The sequence below is a fragment of the Panthera pardus genome, unplaced genomic scaffold (genome assembly GCF_024362965.1).
Source record: "Panthera pardus isolate Hobbes unplaced genomic scaffold, ASM2436296v1 HiC_scaffold_13, whole genome shotgun sequence".
Classification (NCBI taxonomy): Eukaryota; Metazoa; Chordata; class Mammalia; order Carnivora; family Felidae; genus Panthera; species Panthera pardus.
The window spans coordinates 142,606,197-142,633,438 of NW_026526688.1; the positions used below are offsets into that span (position 1 = coordinate 142,606,197).

At 43.5% G+C, this 27,242-nt stretch overlaps 1 protein-coding gene across 1 annotated transcript; it reads left to right on the forward strand.

The window, feature by feature from the left end:
• Positions 1 to 15,869: 15,869 nt before the first annotated feature.
• Positions 15,870 to 20,394, forward strand: SOWAHB (sosondowah ankyrin repeat domain family member B). Its single transcript, XM_019466804.2, has one exon. It carries the CDS (start codon positions 16,413 to 16,415, stop codon positions 18,750 to 18,752), a length of 2,340 nt encoding a protein of 779 aa, XP_019322349.2. The 5' UTR covers positions 15,870 to 16,412; the 3' UTR covers positions 18,753 to 20,394.
• Positions 20,395 to 27,242: the final 6,848 nt, after the last annotated feature.

Consider the following 27,242-nt stretch of genomic DNA (forward strand, 5'->3'; position numbering starts at 1 on the left):
AGTTTATGTATTTATTTTTTGAGAGAGAAAGAGAGTGTGAGCAGGTGAGGGGCAAAGAGAGAGAGAGGGGAAGGATCCCAAGCAGGCTCAGCACCGTCAGCACAGAGCCCGATGCAGGGCTCCAACTCACAAATTGTGAGATCCTGGCCTGAGCCTAAATCAAGAGTTGGATGCTTAATGGACTGAGCCACCCAGGCGCCTCAGGAAAGCACTGTACTTTTAATTACTGTTTTATTATAAAGGATCAACTCAGGATCAACTTTATTATAAAGGTCTGCCCCTTACCTGCAATGTAACCTTGGGCAGGTAATCTTTCTGAATTCTAGTTTATTAACTTTAAAACCAAATAGAAGTACATATAGGACCAGGTCTGGAAGAGGAAAGGTTGGAAGCCTATGCCACCCTCCCAGTACATTAACATATTCCCCAACTCTGAACCTCTAGAGTTTTTATCAAGGTTTCATTATTACATAGATATGATTGATTAAATCACAGTTATGTGTTTGGTCTCAGTCTCCCCATACAATTAGCAGTCACTACCCATTGCCACCTCCCACAGCCACCAGTAACTTACTTTTCGTCTCTATGGATTTGCCTATACTACACATTTTGTATAAATGGAATCATATAGTATATGGTCTTCATGATTGGTTTCTTTCAACTAGTATAATATTTTCTTTTTTTAACTTTAAGTTTATTTATTTATTTTGAGAAAGAGAGTGAGGGCAGGCAGGGGTGGGGCAGAGAGAGGGGGGAGACAGAGGATCTGAAGCCGGCTCTGTGCTGATATCACAGAGCCTGACGCAGGGTGCGAACTCACAAACCGTGAGATCATGACTTGAGCTGAAACCAAGAGTCGGATGCTTAACTGACTGAGCCACCCAGGCACCCCTCAACTAGTATAATATTTTCAAGGTTCGTCCATGTTGTAGCATGAATCATCATTACTGCATTCCTTTTTATTGACTAACAATATTCCATTCCATTGGGATAGATCACATTTTGTTCATCCAGACAAAAATCATCATCAATTTGGTGTGTGACACTTGAGCTGTTGCTGTCTTCTGGCTATTTGAACGATGCTGGTATGAATATTCAGGTACAAGTTTCTATGTGACCGTGTTTTCGTTTCTCTTGGATATATGAGTAGGAGTAGAGTTGCTATGTTACATGGTTTCTCCATATTTAACCTTTGGGAAAATTACTGTTTTCCAAAGTAGCAGCACCGTTTTACTTTCCTCCCAGGAGTGTGCGAACAGCACTGGATATTATCTCTTCACCCATGAAGAAATGAAAACTCCTCCCTTAGCTCCATTTTTTTACATGGAAGTATAGTTGATACACAATGTTACATAAGTTTCAGGTGTACAACATGGTGATTTGACATGTCTCTACAGTAACACTATGCTCACCACAAGTGTACCTACAATCCGCCACCACACAATGCTATTGCAATACTATGCGCTGCATTCCCTATGCTCTACCTTTTACTCCCATGACTTATTTGTTCCATAACTGAAAGCCTGTATGTCCTACTTCCTTTCACCCATTTTATCCATTTTATCCACCCCTCTGGCAACCATCAGTGTGTTCTCTGTATTTATGAGGTCTGTTTCTGCTTTTTTGTTTATTCATTTGCTTGCTTGCCCTAACGCCAATTTTTAAAAACCAGGGAAAAGATTTTATTTGGCCTGGTGAGGGTCAGTTCTTCCTTCCTGGCAGCTGGAATGCAGATGTGATGGATGGTGGTGGGACAGCCATCTAGACTATGACAGGAAAATCTCATTTTGAGAAACAGTGGCACAACGAGATGGGAGGAAATGGACGTATGATGATTGCACACTGTCATACCAACTCTGGGCTGCTTGTGGTCATGTGTAAAGAAAGAAACTTTTTTTCTTTTCAAATTTTTATTTAAATTCTAGTTAGTTACCATACAGTGTAATACTGGTTTCAGGAGTAGAATTCAGGGATCCATCACCTACATACAACACCCAGAGCTCATCCGAACAAGTGCCCTCCTTAGTACCCATCACCCATGTAGCCCATCCCCACCCACCTCCCTTTGTCAATCCTCAGTTTCTTCTCTATCTTTAAGAGTCTCTTATAGTTTGTTTCCCTCTCTCTCCTTTTCCCTCCTCCCATATGCTCCTCTGTTTTGTTTCTTCAATTCCACATACGAATGAAATCATGTGGTGTCTTTCTCTGACTGACATTTCACTTAGCATGATACTCTCTAGCTCCATCCACATCATTGCAAACGTCAAGATTTCATTCTTTCTGATGGCTGAGTAATATTCTATTGTGTTTTTTAAAAATCTTCTTAATGTTTATTTATTTTTGAGAGACAAAGAAAGACAGAGCATGAGCGGAGGAGGGGCAGAGGGACCGAGGTGGAGACAGAATCCGAAGCAGGCTCCAGCTCAGAGCCTGACGCAGGGCTCGAACTCATGAGCTGAGCCAAAGTTAGATGCTTAACTGACTGGGCCACAAGGCGCCTCTACCACATCTTCTCTATCCATTCATTATTAGTCAATGGACATTTGGGGTCTCTCCACAGTTTGGCGATTGTTGATAGTGCTGCTATAAACATTAGGGTGCATATACCCCTTCAAATCTGTAGTTTTGTATCCTTTGGGTTAATACCTAGTAGTGCAATTGCTGGGTCGTAGGGTAGTTCTATTTTTAACTTTTTGAGGAACCTCCATACTGTTCTCCAGAGTGGCCGCATCAGTTTGCATTCCCACCTACAAGAGGGTTCCCCTAAGAAAGAAACTTTTATCTTACTAGGTCACTGTGACTGGTTTTCTGTCACTCTTGGCTGAACTGAATCCTAACCAATAATCGTCTACCAGAACGTGCTGGGCACCTTCTCTCTGGGCCGGGTACCATCCTACAGAAACACTCCGTGTGCCTTAACTCAGTGATCCTCCACATCAAACCAATGAGATAAGTGCTCTTACACTTACCACCTCCCTTCAGTTTGAGATAGAAAACTGAGGCTCAGGACAATTAAATAACTTGCCCAAGTTCACACAAATTACACACAGAAGACACTGCCTCCAGAGCTCATGTCTGAAACTGTCCGGCTGAGACACCAACAAATTAATGAACCAAGAACAAATTGACCATGATAATACTAAACTAACAGTAATATATAATTAATAATAAATAAGACAACTGTAAGCAGAGCCTCAGCTACCTCAGTTTACTCCTGATGATACATAATAAATGGACTGTTTGAAATCGGAGGGAAATCCAACTATCCGCAGATGTGCATTGGCCAAGCATTTCTGTGGCTGCAGGCTTTAGAGTAGAGAGCTAAAGGATGTGGCTCAGAGGATTATGCGTCCGACTTTGGCTCAGGTTGTGGTCTCACGGTTCATGGGTTTGAGCCCCGCATAGGGCTCTGCACTGACAGGAGCCAGGAGCCTGCTTTGGATTCTGTGTCTCCCTCTCTCTCTGCCCCTCTCCTGCTCATGCTCTTTCTCTCAAAAATAAATAAATATGAAAAAAACTAGAGTAGAGAGCTCAATTAGAATCTTTAGCACTCTGTTGATACGTGTCAATTGTAGTTTATAAACGTCAATTTTTAATAACCCATTTAGATTACTAAGTAGCCCTTAGCCACCTGCAAAAAGAAGAATCACTGAAATTACACATCTTTCACATGTAGCGAGTGAAGATATGCATTTGCTAAACTTACAGTCTGTCAGAAGTAGCTACAGGTCATACCTTGAGAATCATCCTTATAAAATGTTATATGTGAAATTAAGGCTCTTGCTTTAAATCTGCAGCTCTCTGTTTCTTGTTTCTTTATATTTCATATGTTTCTGCATATCTCATATGTATCTCATGTTGGTTGGAGATTTAAGATAATGAATGTTTTGAGGGACACCTGGGTGGCTCAGTTGGTTAAGCATCAGACTCTTGATTTCGGTTCAGGTCATGATCTCACGGTTCATGAGTGTGAGCTCTGTATCAGGCTCTGCACTGACAGAGTGGAACTTGGGTTTCTCTCTCTCCCTCTCTTTCACTCCCTCTCTGATCTTCTCCCCACGTAGGCTCTCTGCCTCTCTCTCAAAATAAATAAATAAGCACATTTTTTAAAAAGAATGTTTTGAGATTATTAAATTCAATTAACACTTGCAACACCCACTCACAAGAGCTGTATGGCATAGGGACAAATGATGACTAAGAATGATCCTTCCTTTCTGGAGACTCACAATCCACTAGGGAGATGCTAACAAGACAAGCACAGAGGTAAGTTCTAAAGGAGTAGAGAAGAAAGGGATTATTTGTGCCTCAGGATGTTAGAGAAGTCTTGAACAATCATTAGGACCCTGCCAAATGGAGAAGAGAGAAACCAGACTGAGAAAAAGTAACAAAAGCATAAAACTGTAGAAAAAAATGGAACAGGCTTAGGGAATGACAAGTAGCCCAGGGCAATTTATTTATTTAAAACTATATGCATATACTGCTATACTAATGTACACTATAAAAACAAACATAAATAAAAATTATAAGGAAAAAATAAGCAGTTGTAATCATGACCATGGTGAGCACTAGGTAGTTAAAAACAGTGAGAACTGAAAGCTCATTCATTTATTTTCTAACTTTGTAATGTCTAACAATATGAAACTGAACAATTTATTTATGTTTGGCTGGGTGCTTTACTTTCTCTGGGAAAGTGGGGAAGATCATGAGACCTAATAAAAGCATGATACGCTACTTGGGAATGTTTGTGAACCATCATTCTATAAACACAAAAATTATAGTCACAGCAGGCTCTATGTGTATGTTGCCAAAAAAAAAAAAAAGATATTGCTAATCACGATGGATTTATGTTTATTTATTTATTTTGAGAGAGAGAGAGGAAGAGAGCTGGAGAAGGGCAGAGAGAGAGGGAGAGAAAATCCCAAGCAGGCTCTGAGCTGTCAGCACAGAGCCCCAAGGGGGGCTCGAACCCATGAACCATAAGATCATGACCTGAGTCTAAATCAAGAGTCAGATGCTTAACTGACTGAGCTCCAGGCACCCCTATCATGATGGCTTTTAATACTATTATCAGCTAATACTTCAAGCCCCAATTCACACTTGAGGAGTAGCTCATCATTAAAAATGGAGAATATAAATCACTGTTTCAAATGTTCTTTACTACAGTTTTAAATTTGGGGCCCAATTCTTGTCAGATGTAGATACTGTTTTAAGTTTAAGGCTGTTTAAGGCTCATACTAGGTGTAAGCCTCCTTTAGGCTTAAAATTAAGTATTATCTTTAATTTGTAGTTTCTTTTGAGAATTTTTAAAAAATCATTTGCCTTCTTGGTGAAGATTAATTTAAAACTACATAATATAATCTGCAAATTCACTCAAAAGGTGTACAAATACAGGGGCGCCTGGGTGGCTCACTGCTGTCAGCACAGAGCCTAGTTCGGATACTCTGTCCCCCTCTCTCCACCCCTCCCCTGGTCTCTCTCTTGCATGCACGCTCTCTCTCTCTCAAAAATGAATAAACACTTATTTTTAAAAAGGTATACAAATACCAACAATGTTATAGTATAGTATAAAAACAAAAACTATTTAGTATAAAAACTTTTATACTAAAGCAAAGAGGTGAGGATGCCACCATCAACCTGTAGCATCTTCCCTCAGGGTACTTCCCTTACTGCCTACAACACGAGGCGGTCCAAGTGCCCATCTATATATGCGTGTGACATCTCCCTCATTAGTATATAAAGTCAATGAGCACAATACGATATACACGGGAGGCATTCAATACACATGTATTGAATGAATGAAAGAATGAATAGGGAGAAAAGGTAGATCTTTGTAGGTAGATCTTAAAGATCTTGACCTTGTAAGCAATGAAGAACCATTGCAGAGTTGTAGACCTTTTCTGTTACTGTTTTAACAAGACAGCAGCATGATCAGATCTAGTTTTTAGGCTTAGAAGATGAGCAGGAGGGTGGAGGATGGACTGGAGTTGGAGAAGGAAGGCTAGGAATTTGAGATAAAGTTCAAGAGATGGAGTTGATAGGACTTAATGACTTATTGGCTGTGGGGGTGTGGAAGTGTTTGGCATTAATTCAAGTTGTCTAGTTTGGATGCCTGTGAACTTGATAATATAGGAAGAGTGACTTTGGGGGAAGGAAAGGATAATGAGGGCTGGTCTGGACATGCTGAATTTGAGCCCCAGAGACCCAGAAAAAAGCTGGCAATGTGAGACTGGAGCTCAGGAGGAAGGCTCAAATGCAATGACCTATTTTGAGGTGATAATTAAAACAATATTTGATGATGAGATTTCTCCCAAAGAGATGATACATTTGAAAGAGAAGTTCATCCTATCACTTCTCAGCTTTAAGGCTGTTGGACACCTGTGATCTAAAAGATAAAATCCAAATGTCTTAAATCAATACTCAAAACTCTTCTCAGTCTATTGCCAACTTATCTCTTGTTCAGTCTTTTATTCAACCCATCAGTCCTTACAGAGAGCCTGGATGTGCCACAGTGTGTGCCAGGGACAGAGAGATGACTAAGTCTTGGTTGATGGCCTGGGGAAGAGGGACAACAAAACAGAGTATTAGGATTTAATAAAATATGGATAGTAACAGGGACTATCTCATAGGCTGTAGCAAGAATTGAATAAGTTCTACACATTAAACCCTTAAAACAGTGCTGAATATGTATTAACTGTTATTATAGGAGGGGCAGGTAATGGGCCTAGGAGTGTGGCTCCCTCAATTGGGTGGCAACTGAGATGAATCTTGAAGACAATTTAAGTTAGCTAACATAAGGGGAAAAAGGGTGGATATAGAGAAAGACATTCCTGAACTTCTTGTTCTCTTGTGTAGTAGGCTGAATGTTGGGTCCCAGAAAGATATGTGCATGTCCAAATCCCTGCAACCTGCGGATGTGACCTTACTTGTAAAAAGGTAAAGCTTTATTGATGTAATTAAATTAAGGATCTTATGATCATATTATCCTGGATTTTCTGAGTGGGTCCTAAATCCAATGACAAATATCCTTGTAAGAGACAGAAGAAGAGATGGCCATGTGAAGAGAGCCAGAGATTGGAGTGATGTGGCCACAAGCCAAAGAAGCCAAGAAATGTGGACAGTGACTGGGAGCTGGAAGAAGAAGAGAAGGATTCTCTCCTAGAGTCTCTAGAAGGAGTCCAGCTCCTCCAACACCTTGATTTCTACCGTTTAACCTCCAGAACCATGAAGGAATACATTTCTGTTATTTTAAGCCACCCAGGTTGTGACCATGCATCACAGCAGCCCCGGGAATAATACACATTGTTATTCTGAGTCCTCTGCACAACTAATTCTTTGCTAGTGGTGAACAAGATGCAGTCCTGGCCCTCATGGAGCCTACATTCTGATTGAGAGGGCCACACAAAAATGAACAAATATATAATTTCTTTTTTTTTTTAATTTTTTTTATTGCTTTTGAGAGAGAGCATGAGTGGGGTAGGAGCAGAGAGAAAGGGAGAGAGAGAATCCCAAGCAGGCTCTGCACTGTCAGTGTCAAGCCAGGACTGGAACTCATGAACCATGAGCTCATGACCTGAGCCGAAACCAAGAGTCAGATGCTTAACCAACTGAGCCACTCAGGCGCCCCTATAAATTACTTCTTTTTGTTTAATTAAAAAAAAATTTTTTTTAATGTTTATTCATTTTTGAAAGAGAGAGAGAGAACATGAGCAGAGGAAGGGCACAGAGAGAGGGAGACACAGAATCCAAAGCAGGCTCCAGGCTCTGAGCTGTCAGCACAGAGCCTGATGTGGGGCTCAAACTCACAACCTGAGATCAGGACCTAAGCGGAAGTTGAACCCTTAACCAACTGAGCTACCAAGGCACCCCCCCCCATAAATTATTTCTAGTAGTAGGTGTTAGGGGCTATGAAAGTTAAGCTCCGAATTCTATATCCAATTGCCCACTTGCCATCTCTACTTAAATGTCTAACGGGCATCTCAAACTTAACTTTTCCCAAATAGAAATGCCTGAGATGCATGGAGGTGGGACACTGATCAAGATGGTCTGGGGGAGGTGATATATGCAGGAAGAATAGATGAGCTAAAGCAGTGACTAAAGGTAGGGCAGTTCCAAACAAGGCTCTCATTTTTGCTTTTGTTTTACTTTAGGAAGGAAAACAGCCAGTAGAGGTGATGAGAAGAGGCTGCAGATTCAGGGCAGAGGGGTTCAGAAGGAGTAATGTTTCAGAGCAGGCGGGATGCTATGAGGCAAAGGTGGGAAAACAGTGTAGGTATCAGGGTCTTTGAAGGGAAACAGGTACAGAGTAAAGGCTAAATGATGTTGACTCCAGATTAAAACTATCTGTCACTTACTGGTTGTAAAATAGTAGGAAATTACATTCGCTGGATCTTCATTTCCTCAACTATAAAAAAGCATAACAATAGCTCCTACCTCATAGGAATTTGTTAGGAAAATTAAATATATTAATATGTGTTTAAAGTATCTGGCTCAGTGTCTGGCAATGAATATGCAATAAATGTCATTATTACTATTAACATTATTAAAAGTAGCATCAGGTTTAGAATCAGAATGTGAGCACTGAAAGGAACTTCAGAATCATCTAGTCAGATGCCTTCATTGTACAAATGGAGAAACTCAGGCTGAGAGTGTTTGTAAATTGGCCAAGTTTAAAGAAATAGTTGGAGGCAGAGCCAAGACTTGACTAATCAATTGAAAGTCTGCTTTCCCTGAGTGGGCTTCACATATAGATTTGGAAATCCCAAGAATAGAAGTGGTAAGTGAATCTGGGCACACAGTCAAAGTAACTCAAGTAGGACACAGTGAATGAGCAGAGAATGTGGAAAGGAGAAATGGAAAGAAGGGCTAGCAAAAAGTGTGGTCAAAGAGGTAAGAGAAGCACCAGACAAGAGTAATGAAGCCAAGACAGAGACTTCAAAGGATTAAAATGGTCAACTGAGTCAAATACTCCAGAAAGTTGAGGGAAGAGTATGACTCTAGTGCAAAATGCTACATTTGAAGTCAACTTGATTTGAGTATCAGTTCCACAAGATGCTAAACTCTGAGAGACTTGGTTTTCCCACGGGTAAAATCAGGACGTATGTGGAAAATCTACTGACTCTTTTGACAAATTGATACCTATACCTTCTAAAGTTGGGAGGAGTCTTTCCACTTGGAGAGCAGTAGCTGGACCTTAGTCCAGACCCTGAAATTAACCTTACTCTTGTTTCTGTCACACTCATAGCCACAACCAGCAGATGGGCCATGGGAGGAAAACATGGATTTACAGTTCCTCTCTTTGCCATTAGTATGGCTGAGACACGTTATATAATATTAAGTAAGATACTAGTAAAGGCTAGACCTCTAATGTTGGGGCTGGTCATGGAACTCTTTGTTTCACCTTCTAGATCCCCTCTGTAGATAAATTCATCTCATCCATTAGCTTTAATTTTTTATTATTTTTAATAATAAAATAAGTTTTCAATAATTTTATTATTTTTAAAAATATTTATTTTTGGGACAGTGCAAGCAGGGGAGGGGCAGAGAGAGGGGGTCAGAGGATCTGAAGCAGGCTCTGCACTGACAGGCTGTCAGCATGCAGCCTGATGTGGGGTTCGAACTCATGAACCGCGAGTTCATGAACCGAGCCGAATTCGGGTGCTCAACTGACTAAGCCACCCAGATGCCCCAAGACTCTCAGATTTATTTCTCCATTTCTGAATTCACCCCTGAGCTCCAAACCTACATGCCCTGCTGCCTTACTCTAGACCATTATTTAGATGTCTAATAATCATCTCAAACTTAAGCTTCGCAAAAGGGAACCCTTGACTTCCTGCCCCCAAACCAGGTCTTACCTCAGTAGTCACGATCTTGGTGAGTTTTAGTCAACACACGAGCACATTCTCTAGGTTTTATCTCCAGAACATTTTCCAAATCTCAATCCCTCTCTACACCTGATACTTGCTATTGCAAACTACCACCATCTCTTCTTACCTGGGCCACCGCATTAGTCTCCCAAGTGGATTTTCTGCTTCTACCTCAGCATCCCCCTTAATCTATTCTCCACACAGCAACCAGATAAACTGTTTCATATGGAAATCACTGGTTACCCTCCTGATTATAAACCTCCAAGGCTTCCCATCGCACTTAGATTAAAACCCAAACCCCACTAGGCCTTATAAGATCCAACCCTGCTCACTGTTTGGACTTCTTCTCACTCCGCATCTCTCACTCCCTCTTTCTCGCTCTCTGATCCAGCTTAGCCCCCAGTTTGCTTTCTGCTCCTGAAACACACCACACTCATTTCTGATGTAACATTAGCTATTCCCTCTATCTGGGGTGCCTTCCCCCTCCTGCTTTGCTATTCTCTATCTTTACATGGCTGTCCTCCTCATCACTGAGGTCTCTGTTTATTGTCACCCTCGGAGAGAGGCCTTCTCTGTCCATCCTTGCTAGAGTAACTCTCTGGTCAGTCTCCATCATATCCATTGGCTTTTGTTTCTAATTAGTTGTCACTAGTGATATTTTCATGTTCACTTTTATGTTTATTGTGACTCTTCCCTACTGGAATGTAAGTTGTAATGTTCCCTACTGGAATGTAAGTTGTCTGTTTGGTTTACCACTGGGTTTTGGAGCCTCTGAAAAATGCATATGCATGGTAGGCCTTCAATGAATACCAATGAACAGACAAACAAATAAATAAAGGTAGGCTCTGGGCTGGAGAAAGGACATAAGTGCAGAGAGCCCTGTATCGTTAGTTCATCTGACTTGTAAGTTAGAGCCCTGAACTTCAGCAGGAAAATGCCTTCCCCTGGCTACTTCAGAGTGCCCTGGGGACTACCCAGACTTATAGTGAGTGGGTGAGTGAGTGAGAGAGAGAGACAAAGAGGAAGGCAGAAAGGAAGAGGAGGGGAAGGAGAAGGAAGAGAAGAGATAGAAAGAGAGACTGGGAGAGAAAGACAGAGTGGTGGGGAGCCCTGGTTTACTCTCATGCTTGTGTAAGGTTCACTTTAGCTCTGGTTTCCCCTGAGGATCTCCCTGCCTACCTGGATGATGGACATTGGGCAGTTCCACCTTCTTGGATGGAAATGTCATTCTATATCCACTGTAGAGGTTTGGACCAAAGGCAAAGAATAAGCACATCAGAATACATCCTACAAGAAATACAATCATATTAATAGCAAAGAGAGCTACTTTGTGCAAGGCAATGGTCTCTACTCTACACATTTCCCACATGTATTCTGAAGATCAGATAAAGGGAAGTGATCTGGATTGTGCCACACATGGATAAGTCACTATATTACACTGCTGATGAGGAAAGTGAGTACTCCTGGCAAAATGTCCTCTGTGTTACTCATGCCACAAGACTGGGGGGTTTACAAAGGCGATTTCTGTGTCCTCTCTATCCCAGATGACTCCCATATCTCCTTCAGCACCCCCTTATGGTTCCGTAATGTTACGATGCTCTCACTTCCACTATGCTTCATTCTCATGGTTGCACTCTGAATCTTATCGTACCCTCAAAACAACTCCACTGTGGAAACCTTCAGCCCCAAGACGTAAGAATATTCGATGTTCCGCTCACAATATCCCACCCTTCTAGCTCTCATATTCACTTACTCCCATTGTCCCTGCTTTTCAAACCCCACCAAGACTTCCTCAAACCTTTTCTCCCCATCTCTTAGCCCACCAATTAATGTAGTAGCTATTTTTTTTTCTTTCTATTCTCAATAGGTAAAGTGGCTCTCCCTGTCCTGTCCCAGGGAATCTCTCTACCTGAACTCTGGACTCCAGCCCCACCTCCAGCTCCTAATTTATCAATTATTTACTCTCTCCTCTAGGTCTTCAACTTATCTCTTCCTGGCGTTTTTCCCTCAGCACATAGATCATATCTCTTCAAACAACTACTGAAAAAACAACCAACCAAACTTAGATTACAGGATCTGATATTCTCCTTATCTAGATTTCTCTCCTTCCTTTCATGGCCAAGTCTCTCACCCCATGGTCACCCCACTCACTCTTCATCCCTCTGAAACCTGACTTCTGTCCCCACCACTCTTCTGACACTGCTCCAGACCAGACTCCAGTGACCTAACAAGCTACGGTCCTATTTCACTTCTTATCAAACTTGGCGTCATCTCTAGAAAGCTGTCCCTTCTTCTGCTTCTGTGCTTCTGTGCCACCCCACTCTGTGGTGTTCCTCTTCCCCTCCAGCAGCTCCTTCTTTTTTTTTTTTATTTTTATTTTTTTTTTTAATTTTTTTTTTTCAACGTTTTTTATTTATTTTTGGGACAGAGAGAGACAGAGCATGAACGGGGGAGGGGCAGAGAGAGAGGGAGACACAGAATCGGAAACAGGCTCCAGGCTCCGAGCCATCAGCCCAGAGCCTGACGCGGGGCTCGAACTCACGGACCGCGAGATCGTGACCTGGCTGAAGTCGGACGCTTAACCGACTGCGCCACCCAGGCGCCCCTCCAGCAGCTCCTTCTAAGTCTCCCTAACTCATTTCTATTCCTCTTTCTCTTTGGTAAGGGAGGATTTACCCTCCACCCCTTCCCTTCCCACCACCTGTAAATCTCTCTCTAAACAATTTTGTCATTGCCTAAGGCTTCAACAGTTATTCACATATGCTAATCTCATACATTCTTGGAGTCTCAAACCTATATTGCTTTCTAGATATTCCTGTTTTTATGGCCCACAGGCACCTCCACCTCAATATGCCTTGAATGGAATTTATAATCTTTCCCATTTCAAAAACTGACTTTCCTCCATATTTTCTATCCATGTAGATATAACAACTATCCATCCAGTGACTCAGGCTAGATACAAGAGAGAAGCCAAGTTTGTTCCTCCCCACCTCAACTGTGTCCTCCCCACCGTCCTGGCTCCTCTGGCTCCAAATCCTGTCGAATTTACCCACTAGCTATCTCTTCAATCCATCTGTTCATCTCCCTGTCTTTGATACTGCTGAACTCAGACCTTTCACAACCTTGTTCTGGATCATCTCAATAATTTCTGGACTGTTCTCCCTGCTGAGAGCTTCCTCTCCCTCCTCCAGCCTGGAGATTTGATAATGTTTTTTTCTTTGTCATGGCGATTCATTTATGTCCTTTTTTCTCTTTAGTGTCTTTTTCAAACTAAAAAGTAATACACTGTTATTGTAAAATAGCCAAAAAGTTTATAAGGTCATAAAGAAAAAGTTAAAGTCACCTTAATCCAGTCCTCAAATCTTACTCCCAAATAAGCCTTTTGTTTTTTCTAAAAATATGATCATATTCAACATATTCTATTTGTTTTACTTTAAGAGGCACTTGTTTTTCCTCACATTTAACATCTCTGAAACCAAAATGTATCATACAATCCATGGCATCTTAAATTTCTTAAATATACTACTGTTCTGCAATGTACTATTTTTACTTATTAATCTGGGTCATGATTCCAAACCAGCACTGCCTCCAGGATGATCTTTCTAAAGTACAAATCTAGTCAGGTCACTACCTTTGCCAAAATTCTTCAAAGCTCCCCTCCTTTCCCCTCCCCCATCCCCCCCAACACCCCACCTCCACTCCCCTCCATGCTATAGGCCCTTCATTTTCTGACTCTCCTGCTTTTCCAGTTTCTTTTCCAGCACATCTGCACACAGTCTTCCTTAAAGCCTAGTACAGTAAAACCTGGATTACCAGTAACTTGTTCTGCGAGTGTTCTGCAAGATGAGCAAACATTTCTACTAAATTTTAACTTGATAAATGAATGATGTCTTGCAATACAAGTGTACGAGTAGTGCTTCAAGTCCAAACTTATGTCCATATCATCACTCCTCCTTGCCATAAGACCCCTTCTTTTATTTTTTTTTTAAATTTTTTTTCAACATTTTTTTATTTATTTTTGGGACAGAGAGAGACAGAGCATGAACGGGGGAGGGGCAGAGAGAGAGGGAGACACAGAATCAGAAACAGGCTCCAGGCTCCGAGCCATCAGCCCAGAGCCTGACGCGGGGCTCGAACTCACGGACCGCGAGATCGTGACCTGGCTGAAGTCAGACGCTTAACCAACTAAGCCACCCAGGCACCCCAACCCCTTCTTTTATTTTTAAAAAATGTTTCGTATTTATTTTCGAGAGAGAGAGAGAGAGAGAGAGAGCAAGCAGAGGAGGAGCAGAGAGAAAGGGAGACAGAGAATCCCAAGCAGGCTCCTCACTGTCAGCATAGAGGCTGATGTGGGGCTCCAACTCACCAACTGTGAGATCATGACCTGAGCTGAAATCAAGTCTGATGCTTAACTGAGCCCCCCAGGTGCCCCAAGACCCCTTGTTTTAACCAGAAGTTTTGAGAAATATCAAAGGGCGGGGAGGGGAAGGGTGGTTCTTTCTACTTTCTGCTCTAAAATGCCCACCTGAGTTTACCATTTGGACTCCTTCCTGACCTAGGCATACACACACCTCAGTCCCATCAAAACTCCACACCAGGAAATAAACACAAAAGGAAGCTGAAGTTTAATACAAAACTTTTATTTTAATAATCATCTGAAAAACTTGATGTTAATGTTCCACCTCAGCAAAAACCCCTATCCTCTTCTCAACCCAGTGTTGGGTTTGAACCACCACTGGCATTTGAAAATGCCAAAAACAGACAACAATCGTTCCCAGTTCTTCATTCTGACCTAGATAATGTAAAGCCAAGGATTCCAATTCATTCATGGAAAACTACCAGGGTACTACTGGGAACTTAAAGCTCATGTGCCTGGCAGTCACGAAGATTGGTCCGTGTTGACAACTGTCGGGCCAACATACTTTCAACACCCTCCCTTAGGCAAAAAGGATAGGGACTCATGAAACCACCAAAAATAGTAGAGCAGAAGGAAAAGTGCAAAGATAAGCGGGGAGTATAGGAGAGAAAAGTGGTGTGACAGGGTAGGAGATAGAGACTTTATAATAAGAAATACAGCTGAAGGAAAGAGTGGGGGAGGGCATGGAACTGTACAGGTACACACACAGGTAAAACAATAAAAGTATCTTGGGCATGGAAACAGAACCAACAAACAAGAAAGACCTCCACTCAAAGACCTCAATTAAAGAAAATAAACAGATGAAATGGAAGGGGAAAGCAGTTGTTAGGAAAAGCACTGTAATTCCACAGTCTTGAGGCCAATGAAAAAGACAGCTCCAATCTACAAATGGACTGGATATTAGGAAGTTTGCAGGCTCTCAATGGAGAATGAGAGTCAAGCCGCCATTCTAAGGTTGGGAGCAGTGGGGTTAAAGTAGGCAAGCTTGTAATGTGCACCTTAATAGGCTTCAGCGTGTGGGGAGAAACCTTACATTCTGAGAGGAAAGACAAGAAACACCACTCAGGCCAACACAAAAGGGACTGTACAAAAATCTCTTCTGTTCACAAACTTTGGAGTAAATAGAAGCAAGGTAACAATAGACAACAAATACCTTAACTGCATAGTTCCTGTTCCCTTAAAGCTGCTGGGGCAATCAACTATCTGATTTTTCCTAAACGTGAGACAATTACTAAGGCAAAGAAAGGCCGAAACCAACCGGCAACTTTCATCATGATTTCTCTTTTCAGTACAGACTTAGGTGTATTTAGATCTCTTGCAGCCGGGTGCCGGAGGAGAAGCCGGGGCAGTGTGTCCAGATCAAGGAAGGCTTATTTGGGATGCAAAGTCTTCAATACCACGACTTCAATACCACCTCAGGGAATCTGAAATTACTACCCCAGAGCGTTAATAAAGGCACCTTTTTGGGAGACCGCAGAATGCCAGTAAATTTACACCTTCTTCCCCACCCATCGACTTTCGCCATGACTTGCGCAGGAACGGGTTTTCCTTGCTTTCGTTTCTATGTGGCCAAGACCCAAAGGAGCGGCCGGTCGCTTACCTGCTTTCCATTTCCCGGCCCGGGAGGGGCTCCTGGTCCTGCAGAGAGGTTCGCTGCCGGCTCCCTCTGGCTGGCGACTCACCTACGGAGCTGTCTCTGGCTGGGACCAGCCTGACTCATCTGGGAGAGGTGGCAGGGCCGGGGAGACCTCAGAGGGCGGAAGGACAGGAGGAGGCGGGCCGGGCCCTTCCTCCAGAGCCAGGGAAGAGGCGTCGCCGGGGCGCAGGTGAAACCGATTCCGACCTATCCCGGGAACTTTCGCTGCGGGGACTCGCTGGGAGAGGCCCGCGTCGCGCAGGGGCGGTGGGGGAACCGCCCTCTCCCACCCGGACTGCGTGCGGGGGCTCAGCCCGGGGGCCTCGCGCGCTCTTGGCGCGCTCCGGGACTGCAAGCAGCGCCGCCCTCCAAGGCTGATGGAGGCGGGTGGTGCCGCCCCGAGCGCAGGTGACACACCGCAGGCCAGGGTTTCGGCTGGCAGGGGAGAGCGCTGGGAGGGCGCGGACACCCGGGGCCAGGGGACGACAAGGCAGCGATGGCCCGAGAGTTGAGCCAGGAGGCACTACTGGATTTTCTGTGCCAGGCTGGAGGAAGAGTGACCAACGCCGCCTTGCTGGGCCACTTCAAGAGCTTTCTCCGAGACCCCGACGCGCCCCCCAGCCAACACCAGCGCCGCCGCGAGCTCTTCAAGGGCTTCGTCAACTCGGTAGCCGCAGTGCGCCAGGACCCCGACGGCACCAAGTATGTGGTGCTCAAGAGGAGGTACAGGGACCTTTTGGGGGAGGAGGGGCTGCAGCGACCCCGCGACCCGCCCGCTGCCGCCGCCCCTGCAGGGAGAGCTGCTCCCTGTTCCCCGCAAGGCGCGCGCCAAAGGGATCCGCCGCCGCAGCCGCCCAGGAGGCGGCGGCACGAGAAGGGGCCAGAGGAGGAGCCAGCAGGTGCCGCAGCCCCAGCCGCCCACGCAGGTTGTAATGGACTCACCGCCAGCCGCACCCGGGAGGCAGCCCGGGGAGGCGGCGGGCGGAGGGGCGGCTCTGGCCACAGGGCCGGAGCGAGGTGCGCGGCTGTGGAGACGCAGGGCCGCTGCTGCTGGGAATGCCACCAAAACAGCCTGGAGGGACTCCCGGGCGAGCAGGTGCTCGGCGCAGTCCCAGACCCCGCCACCGCCACCGCCGGGAACAAGCCGGCGCGTGTCCCGCTGGCCCGGGATGATCGCGAGCCTCCCGGGCAGCAGCCGGAAGGTTTGCCCGCTGAGCACGCACCGGTGCCCACAGCGCCCTGCTCTCCTCCTGCAACCGTCGAGGCTGCTGGAAGTGGGGCTTGGCCGCCTCCTCTCCTGTCCCTCCCTACTTCCCCTGCAGACCAGCCAGAGCTGCTGACCCCGAGCTCTCTGCATTATTCCATCCTGCAGCAGCAGCAACAGCGCACTTGGGAATGGGTGGCCAGACATCCCCAGATACCCAAGGCCCGGAACCAAGGACCCATCAGAGCCTGGTCAGTGCTGCCGGACAATTTCCCCCAGATACCATCTGAGCCCAACCTCTGTGTCCCAGAACCTGACTCAGAGCCTCTAGACCCCTCTCTTTCATCTCATTCTCTCCTTCCTGTTGTTCCGGAATCCAGTCCCCAGAATCCTCCATTGACAATCTTTCGTAGCATTCGTAGTCAGCTGTCCCTCCAAGATCTGGATGACTTTGTGGACCAAGAGAGCCATGGCAGCGAAGAGAGCAGCAGTGGGCCCAAAGAGTCCCCAGGGGGTTCTGAAGAGGGGCTGCAAGTTACCCTGGGAACCCCAGATTGGAGAAAGCTCAGGGATCCGGCTGGGGGCCTTTCTCCAAAAGAGGGCAGCCCCAGCAGGAGCCCTCAGGGCCTCAGAAACAGAGGGGATGGTCACACCTCTCAGCAGGTCTCGACAAAGGCTAATGGCCTTGTAGGCCACCCCCAGGAGTCTTTCCCCTGGCCAACTCCCAAGTTAAGGAGAGCCCTCAGGAGGAGCTCACAGGCAGGGAGAGCCAAATTGTCTTCTTCCGATGAGGAGTGTCTTGAGCAGGACTTGCTGAAAAGGACTCGTCGCCCACCACGGTCCAGGAAACCCTCCAAGGCAGGAGCAGTGTCCAGCCCAAGAGTGGATGCTGCTTTGACACCACAACCTGCAGACATTAAGGCTGCTGCTGCTGAGTGGCGTCCTCACACCCCCTGGGCCGAGGGTGGGGAGGAATCTGCAGCCTTGGTCCCGCACAGACCTGAGCACAAGTCATCTCTGGTCCCCCTAGATGCCAGGGAGCATGAATGGATCGTGAAGCTTGCCAGTGGCTCTTGGATTCACGTGTTGACTTTGTTTTGGGAGGACCCCCAGCTGGCTCTGCACAAAGACTTCTTGACTGGGTACACGGCCTTGCACTGGATAGCCAAACATGGTGACCTCAGGGCCCTTCAGGACTTTGTCTCTAGTGCACAGAAAGCTGGGGTTACTCTTGATGTAAATGTGAAGTCCAGTTGTGGATATACCCCTCTGCACCTTGCAGCCATTCACGGCCACCAGGGGGTCATCAAAGTGCTAGTGCAGAGGTTGGCTTCTCGGGTCAATGTCCGGGACAGCAGTGGGAAGAAGCCATGGCAGTATCTGACCAGTAATACCTCTGGGGAGGTATGGCAGCTACTGGAAGCCCCTCGGGGAAGGCCCATTTTTCCTGTCTATCCTTTAGTCCGAAGCTCTTCCCCCACCAGGAAGGCCAAGAGCCGGGAAATATCTAGAAATATCACCCGGAAGTCTTCCTTTGCTGCACTACTCAAAAGTCAGCACAGCAAATGGAAATTGGCCAACCAGTATGAGAAATTCCCCAATCCAAGGGAAAGAGAAGAGTACAGTGACTGAGGTGGGCCCCTCTTTTGAACATGCAGCCACACACCACACACCAGCACATCCTTGAGGTGTTCATTGAGAAAATTCAGGGGGAATAGAAAAATTGCTGAGGCGTTGGTAAGGAAGAGATCGTCTGACGTGGTTTACCTCGTGTTTACCTGCCTGGATTTTATGTCAGCACATCCTGGACCTTAGGGGTCACCCAAACTTTCTGACAGCTCAAGTCTTTGGGCCAGTGAAACCTAGACACAGGGCGGAGTCAGACTTAAAACCCAGTAAATAGTCTTCCTCTTTCCTTGTCACCACAGATCTGGGCACAGTGAGCCACATTGGTTTTTGAAGCAGCAGCCCCAGGCCTTGACTACAGAGAGAACAGATGTTTAAGAAAAAGGGAGCCAATTCAAGGGATTGAGGAAGCTCAAACAAAATCCTCTGGCTAGTACCTCTTTGGCCTCTATTCATTTGGAGAATAAATCCTGGCTGAGTGGAAAGCACCAGGTTTGAAATCAGATGGCTCCTATTTTCTTCTTTTTCTCTTTTTCTTTCTTCCTTCCCTCCCTGCCTCCCCCTCCTTCTTCCCTTCCTCCTTCCCTCTCCTTCTTTCCTTCCTTCCTCCTTCCTTCCTCCCTCCCTCCTCCCTCCTTTCTTCCTTCCCTCTTCTTTCTTTCCCTTTCTTCCTTTTCTTTCTCTTTCTTTCTTTCTTTCTTTCTTTCTTTCTTTCTTTCTTTCTTTCTTTCTTCCTTTCTTTCCAAATCAATGAAATAAAATTATTACTGGAGAGTGGAACTCATTTTAGGATTCCTCAGCCCTATCTTCAGATCTTCCTTTGAATACAACCTAAGGTGGCTAATATGTGAGATGATTAATACCTTATTTGTATCTCTTCTCCATGATTAGAGAAGCAGTTAGGTAAGATCCAGTTATGACTGGCATTCAGGCTCTGCTTTTTTAAATAAATCAACCTAAGGGAAACTTTCCAAATGTAAAACTGTTGGCTCATTTGCATAGTTGCTGAAATCATCTTTCATGGAAACTCCCTGTGTAACAAATGGCAAAATCAGCATTAGTAGTTTTCAATAGGATGGAAGAGCCAATGTTCATATTCTGGGGAAGCAATAAGGGTTAAGAGGTAAATGCTTCCCCACCGGGAATTTTCTAAGCTGCTAAAAATATAATTTAATTTGCACTAAACTTGTTGCCAATTAAGATTAAACATTAGCCTTGAAGTGCTGTATCTCTAACAGGAAGTGTTCCTTTTATTTGTTTGTGATGGTTCTGATCTCTGTGGGTCCATGGAATGAGAGAATGGCTACCCTGTAAATTGCAGTAGAACATTAAGATTTCAGAATGTAAATTCAAACAGAGCTGAAAAATTAAATTTCCATATGGAAATTGTTAATTTTTTATGGAATGTTTTCATGTGCAATGTCAGTGATGTATTTTCACAGTATTTTTGTGTTTCTTCTAGTTATTTTTCACCATTGAAATATCAACAAATCTTTATAAGTTATTGTACTTATGCTGATTACTATTGACTTTCTTCTTTAGAAAATTGTGTTTCAAATGAGTGTCAAATATTTCTTTCTTTGTAGTTTTACCTTATAATTTTGCTGAAATAAATATAACTGTTCAATTAGAAAACATACAAAAGATAGGTATAATACATAACTCTACAGGTTGTTTTTTTCCAAAAAGACCTTTATAAGAGATGAAGCTTTGGCAAATCAAATCAAGAAAAAAACAACGATCACAGACGGTGGGGGCATGGTTAGGAGAAATGAAATTTGAAAGCATAAAAGATAAACAACTATATAAGTACCCTAGTGAGAGATTTTCAAGGAAAAAAATTTATAAATATCAACTTTTTTTAAAAGTCAAAGAATGTTTTTACCTTACCGTATTTTCATTACAACATCAATTTATTCAGCAAACATATTATTGACTAGTGCTGGGGGTGAGTGCGCTGTGACCTCACCTTTCTTGAAACTTACCATCTAATAATTCATCTTAACTTAAAATCTAATGAGATCTGTTGCTGATTGATGTATACCTTATCTTGCTCCCAAGGTGTCTTTCAAAGCTGCATTATATTAGATATAAGTTTTTAAAATGAGACAGAGAGTGGGGCGCCTGGATGGCCCAGTTGGTTAATTGTCCTACTCTTGATCTCAGCTCAGTTCTTGATCCCAGGGTCATGAGTTCAAGTCTCACCTTGAGCTCCACACTGGGTGTGAAGCCTACTTAAAACAAAATGAGACAAAGAGAAAAAAGGTGGTACCAGGAATGAGGACAAAACAGCCACTATGCAAGAAAAAATTTTCAAAGTGTCCTAAGTACAAAATTCAGTGCTCCAGAGAATTTCAAAGGAGAGATTTCCTTGGGCTGGGAAAATCAGGGAGGGCTTCATGGAGGCCTGGGATCTTCAAGTGAATGCTGCCGGCTTTCCAAAGAAACCAGCTTTATTGGTTCTACCACATTCTTGACATCTGTTTCAGTGTGTGATTTGCATAGCACTGGTGTTGACAGATGGCTCACTGGTTAGAACACAGTCCTGGGTCTCATGTTGATTCTTATGAGGATTCAGGTTCCTTTGGCCTTTGTCCACACATCATACTTATGGCTTTGGTTAACTCTCTTACATGGTCAACATTTATGTTAGGAGGGGGAAGGGCTGAAGAGGGTACTGAGAGCAGAGTAAAATACAAATCTGATTGTGTCACTCTCTTGCTCAACTTGTGAAGTCCAGGCTAGGAGGGCTGACAGGCCTACAGCATATTTTTCCAGCCTCCTGCCAACCACTCCCTGGCATGAACCCTAAACTGCAGCCACACCAGACCCACTGGAGTGCTAATGGCCCTACCCTCTCTGTTTCTGTCTTGGTGCTAAATTCCCTCAGCTCAGAATCCCTATCACAGTTTAAGTGGCAACCTTTTCCTTATTTTTCAAGGGACAGCTCAAATGTCAAGCCTCTAAGAAGATTCCAGGGTAAACACCTCCAAACCAGAAGATGTATAGCTTTTTCACCAGAATTCTCATAATGCTGTGCACACACTTCACTGAAAGTTTCTGCCACAGGGCAGTTTAATAAATTGTTTGAATGTTTTATTTTTCCTGAAGACTTTGAACGTCTGAAGATTGGAGAATACGTTTTCAATGCATCAAAATTTAGCAGATATTTATGGAACATCTACTATGTGACAAAGATATAATTCTTACCTTCAAGAAGTCATAATCTATTGGGGAAGGAGGGTCACTGAAAAATAATTTTAGCACCGCAAAGTAGATGGATAGATGAGTGCATCTAGACTATGAGAATAGTATTTGTGGAGGATTTTCTTTGTATTAGGCTCTATGTTTGTAGGACATACAACATGTTTATAGAAATACAACATCCAATAAGGTAGACACATTTCCTGCTCTCACAGCACTTTTTAGGACCAGGGAAGTTGAGAAGGTAAAATGGGGTTGCCTGGGTGGCTCAGTTGGTTAACTGTGTGACTCTTGATTTTGGCTCAGCTCATGATCTCAGGGTCGTGAGATCCAGTGAGCCTCTGTGGGACTTTGTGCTGGTAGTGGAGCCTGCCTAAGATTCTCTCTCCTTCTGGGGCACCTGGGTGGCTGTCAGTTAAACATCCAATATCAGCTCAGGTCATGATCTCATGGCTTGTGAGTTCAAGCCCCGTGTCAGGCTCTGTGCTGACAGCTCACAGCCTGGAACCTGCTTTGAATTCTGTGTCTCCCTCTCTCTCTGCCCCCTCCCCTGCTCCCACTCTGTCTCTGTCTCTCTCAAAAATAAATAAACAATAAAAACAATAAAAAAAAAAAGATTCTCTCTCCTTCTTCCTCCACCCCTCCTCCTCATGCTCTCACACTCTCTCTTGAAAGAAAACAACAAAATAACAACAAAAAAAAGGTAAAATGGAAGTTAGTCTTTGAAGGGCCAAGTGGAGAAAGAAGGAGAGAATATTCCAGAAGAAGGAAGGAGCTTGAGTAAAGCTGCAGGGTGTGTTTGAGGGATACTTGGACACTTGTGCTGTGGCGAATACACAGGCTGAGGTGAGGTAGTGTGGAGACAGATGAAGATATAACGGTAATTTAAGGCCAGGTTGAGAAAAGGGTCTTTTATGCTATGTCAAGAAATATAGGCATTTTCGGGGTGCCTGGGTGGCTCAGTCAGTTGAGCGTCTGATTTCAGCTCAGGTCATGATCTCGCCATCCATGAGTTTGAGCCTGGCATCGGGCTCTGTTCTGACAGCTCAGAATCTGCTTCAGATTCTGTGTCTCACTCTCTCTCTCACCTCCCCTGCTTGCACTCTGTCTTTCTCTCTCTCAAAAATAAATAAACATTTAAAAAATGTTTTTAAAGAAATATAGGCGCTTTCTAAGAAGCTAAGGATTGTCGAAACTCCTCCAGAAAGCCTTGGTGTTATTGCAAATATAGATGATTTCCTAAAGTCTTAATATGAAGACAAAAGTATATATCAAAGTATTAGGTAGGATGTACTTAGTTTAAAAGTTTCCCTTTCAAATCTTTCTTAAGTCTTCAGCGTTGTTAATGCTTATTTGCCAGGAAGTAGTGGTAGGCAACAGAATAATTTAACAAATGGCAATTTAATAATAAAGACAAACATCAGAAACTGTCGGATAACCTTAGCTCAATCTCTTGCCTTTTTGTGTAGGCATAGTTGTAAAGTAGTGAATTTCAATCTTATAAATATATATGGTATATACCATAGTCTTATTTCCTTCTAGTAAAATAGCTTATGGTTCAACATTTCAGGATGTTACCTATAGCATGCCAAGGCTTCCAGACATTTTTTATTGTAAATTTTTTAATTTTTTTTTAACATTTATTTATTTTTTGAGAGACATAGAGACACAGAGCACAAGTTGGGGAGGGGCAGAGAGAGAAGGAGACACAGAACCCGAAGCAGGCTCCAGGCTCCGAGCTATCAGCACAGAGCCCGACGCCAGGCTCGAATTCACAAACCGTGAGATCATGACCTGAGCCGAAGTTGGACGCCCAACCAACTGAGCCACCCAGGCGCCCCTGATTGTAAATTTTTAAAAATAACTATTGACATTCAATTCCCATACCATACAATTCACCTATTTAAAACATACATTTCGGTGGGTTTTAGTGTATTCTCAACCATCACCACAATAAATTCCTGTATAAGTTTGAGACCTACTGACCCAGGCAATGGGAAGCCATTGACAGTTTATTGCAGGGGAATGATTTATGTAGACTGAAGCAAAACAGATTCCTCTTGCTAGGGTAAGGGAAACAAACAAGAAGCGGAGACCAGTCACTATAGTTTCTTAGATTTATGTTAGAAATATTACAAATATCGTAGCCAGATAAGGTGAATAAGATTGGTTGCCTACAGTGAGGAGAGCAAATTCTAGTCAGAGAGGCTGATTTGGTTGAATAGAATTAGGGAAGAACCAAAAGGTTCTATTTCCTCTCATCTGTAAACTGCCCTTGTTCAGTGATTATATCATTTGATTACTCTGATGACTGTCTAGGTTCATGATGCCACTGGATCTAAGAGTGTCAAACTCTATATGGGCTGATCAGCATAGCAGAGCTACAGTGTGTGCTTGTGTTTGCTAACATCAAACAAATAATTCAAAATGTGTAATGAAAGCAAAGGGAAGTGCAGTAGTTAAGCACATGACAATGAAGCTAGGTTGCCTGAGTTCCTCTGTGCCTGGTCCACAATAGATCTTGAATAAATGTTAGCTGTTACCTATTTATTTATTTATCTACAGAGAGAGAGCATGTGCATACAAGCAGGGGAGGGACAAGACAGAGAATCTTTTTTTTAATGTTTATTTATTTTGAGAGAGAGAGAGAGCACGCATGAGTGGGGAAGGGGCAAAGAGGGAGAGAGAGAATCCCAAGCAAGCTCTACATCGTCCGCATGGAGCCCCACAGAAGGCTCAATTCTACAAAACTGTGAGATCACGACCCGAGCTGAAATCGAGAGACGGACACTTAACCGACTGAGCCATCCAGGCACCCCAGCTGTTGTTATTTTTAACACCATTTAAAAGCATTAAAGCAGTTCACTTTAAATTTCCATCTATGCTGGAGACAAAAATCCTCTGGTTGATTAAAAAGGTGCTACAAGAACAAGGTTTGCTACTCAAACCTTTTTCCTTATGCTCCTACAAAAAAAAGATGGTCGCATTTCTCATTTCTGATGAAAAAGTCTATTTAACTATCCCTTGTGTGTAACAATCACTAGCTATTACGATATGTCATTAAACAGAATTATGTCGAACTGAAGTCACATAAACTGACAGTTGTCAAATTAGCAGTTCTGTTCTGGCCTGGAACTAAAAACCGGGCAAAACTCTGAAGAGGTAAGGTTTATGAGGAGTTGAGTGTGTGGTTATTTGAAGCCATTATCACTTGTGAAATTTAAAACATCTAAATTCAACTATGTAGTAAACTTCATCAAAATTTCACTAACTTGGTCAAAATCAAATCTCATTGAAGTGGATTAAAAATTATTGACATTGGGGCACCTGGCTGGGTCAGTCAGTGGAGCGTGCAACTCTTGATCTCAGAGTTGTAAGTTCAACCCCCATGTTGGGTGTAGAGATAACTTAAAAATAAAATCTAAAAAAAATTATTGACATATTAAATTATTCCTCCTTTTTGGTCTGAAAATAGTACTTCTTGATCCCCACCTCCAAGTTTAACTCTTCTACTTTTTAAGAGTTGGGTTAAAAAAAAAAAAAGCATTATTGTATGTAAATTATGCCTCAATTAGGCAAGGAAATGATAAGACAAATAAAGATAATTTTCAACTAGTTTGTTGGGACCAAAGCCAGCACCCTGTTTTGAGAGGGTCTAATTCTTTTCTGTGTTCTATTTCTTCTGTTGAGATGAGTAAACACTCCCAAATCTAGCAGTTTCTAATAGGTATTTCTATACCATCAGTCTTTCTGAAACCATAAGAGTTAATCTTACAGGACTTGAAGCTTTTTGCCATTTATGTCCTGAAATACAATCAGCTTTCCACTGAGCTCTTATCTTTTGCTGTCAACTAGGGAAGTGATGCAGGGACATGACTATAGTGAAACCAAGCAATTTACCTCAATCCCACGAGGGGTCTCATAGTACGAATGACTGAGCCAGTCAAGGTAGGACTGAGACCAGGAGGAATCAGGCCAGGAATAGTCCTATTTCCTTAGTGGTCTGAGGACTTAGGCTTGCCGGATCACATAAGGTTGTCTCGATGAGAGTATTTGGAGTTTGTAATTAAAATGAACTTTAAAAAGTGAGCAAATGAGGGGTGCCCGCGGGGCTTAGTTGGTTAAGCGGCCAACTTTGGCTCAGGTCATGATCTTGCATTTGCGAGTTGGAGCCCTGCTTCGAGACCCCTCCAGATCCTCTGTGCCCCTCTCTCCCCGCCCCTCCCCTGCTCATGCTCCCTCTCAAAAATAAATAACCATTAAAAAAAGTTTTTAAAAGTGAGCAAATGAGGGGTGCCTGGGTGGCTCAGTCGGTTGAGCGTCCGACTTCGGCTCAGGTCATAATCTCGTGATTCGTGAGTTCAAGCCCTGCGTCGGGCTCTGTGCTGACAGCTCAGAGCCTGGAGCCTGTTTCAGATTCTGTGTCTCCTTCTCTCTCTGACCCTCCTCCATTCATGCTCTGTCTCTCTCTGTCCCCAAAATAAATAAACTTAAAAAAAAAAAGTGACCAAATGAGTATTCATTCAGTTAATGCCAATAGCTTTGTCTGAATTGATGGTCTAGGGAGTCATATTGATTTTTCTTTCTGGAAAGGGCTAGCATATATCACCTACATAGGACTGGCTATGCTTTTACAGTGTATGTTGACTGAATGTTCTTAATTTTCACCTCGTATGACACTAAATTGCTCTATGCTGAATATGAAATCTCTGTGAGCCTTGATTTTGTGAGGAAAGGAGAGGGGAAAGAAAAAGAAAAAGAGACCAATGGCATCAAGTTGGCCTCTGATCTTCAGGATGGAAGGTGCTGAAATGTGCAATATTACTAACAGGTAGCAGCAAATTTGGGGAAACCATAAAAGGTGGATTTTGCTTTATCCTGAGGCCAAATCTTCTCACAGTAGTGATTTTAATTCTTGATTCCTAAGGGGCATATGACCTAAGTAACATTTCGTAATGGCATATAATTAGCTAATCCGTGGAGCCATCTCTCTGTGCATTGCAGAGAGATCAGAAAATATTGCCCTGATTTCTTGGGCAAGATTCCTGATGCCTGTTACAGATGCTTGGGAAAACCAAATTCTAGAACCACCTTTCAAAACTGAGGTATAAGCACTTCTTTCAGAATCAGTGTGAATTTCAGTGTAGATGATATTTCACAGGAATTTTCTCTTCTGATCTTCGTTCTTGGCCAGCTACAGGCTTTAGTCAGGGACTGACTGAGGGGTTGAAACGCAAGACTACTTATTAAGATGGTAAAATTATTTGAAAACATCAATTACTGGTGTTATTG

Excerpts from the sequence above, each read along its gene's own strand:
- SOWAHB (XM_019466804.2), top strand. The coding sequence starts at position 16,413 with ATGGCCCGAGAGTTGAGCCAGGAGGCACTACTGGATTTTCTGTGCCAG.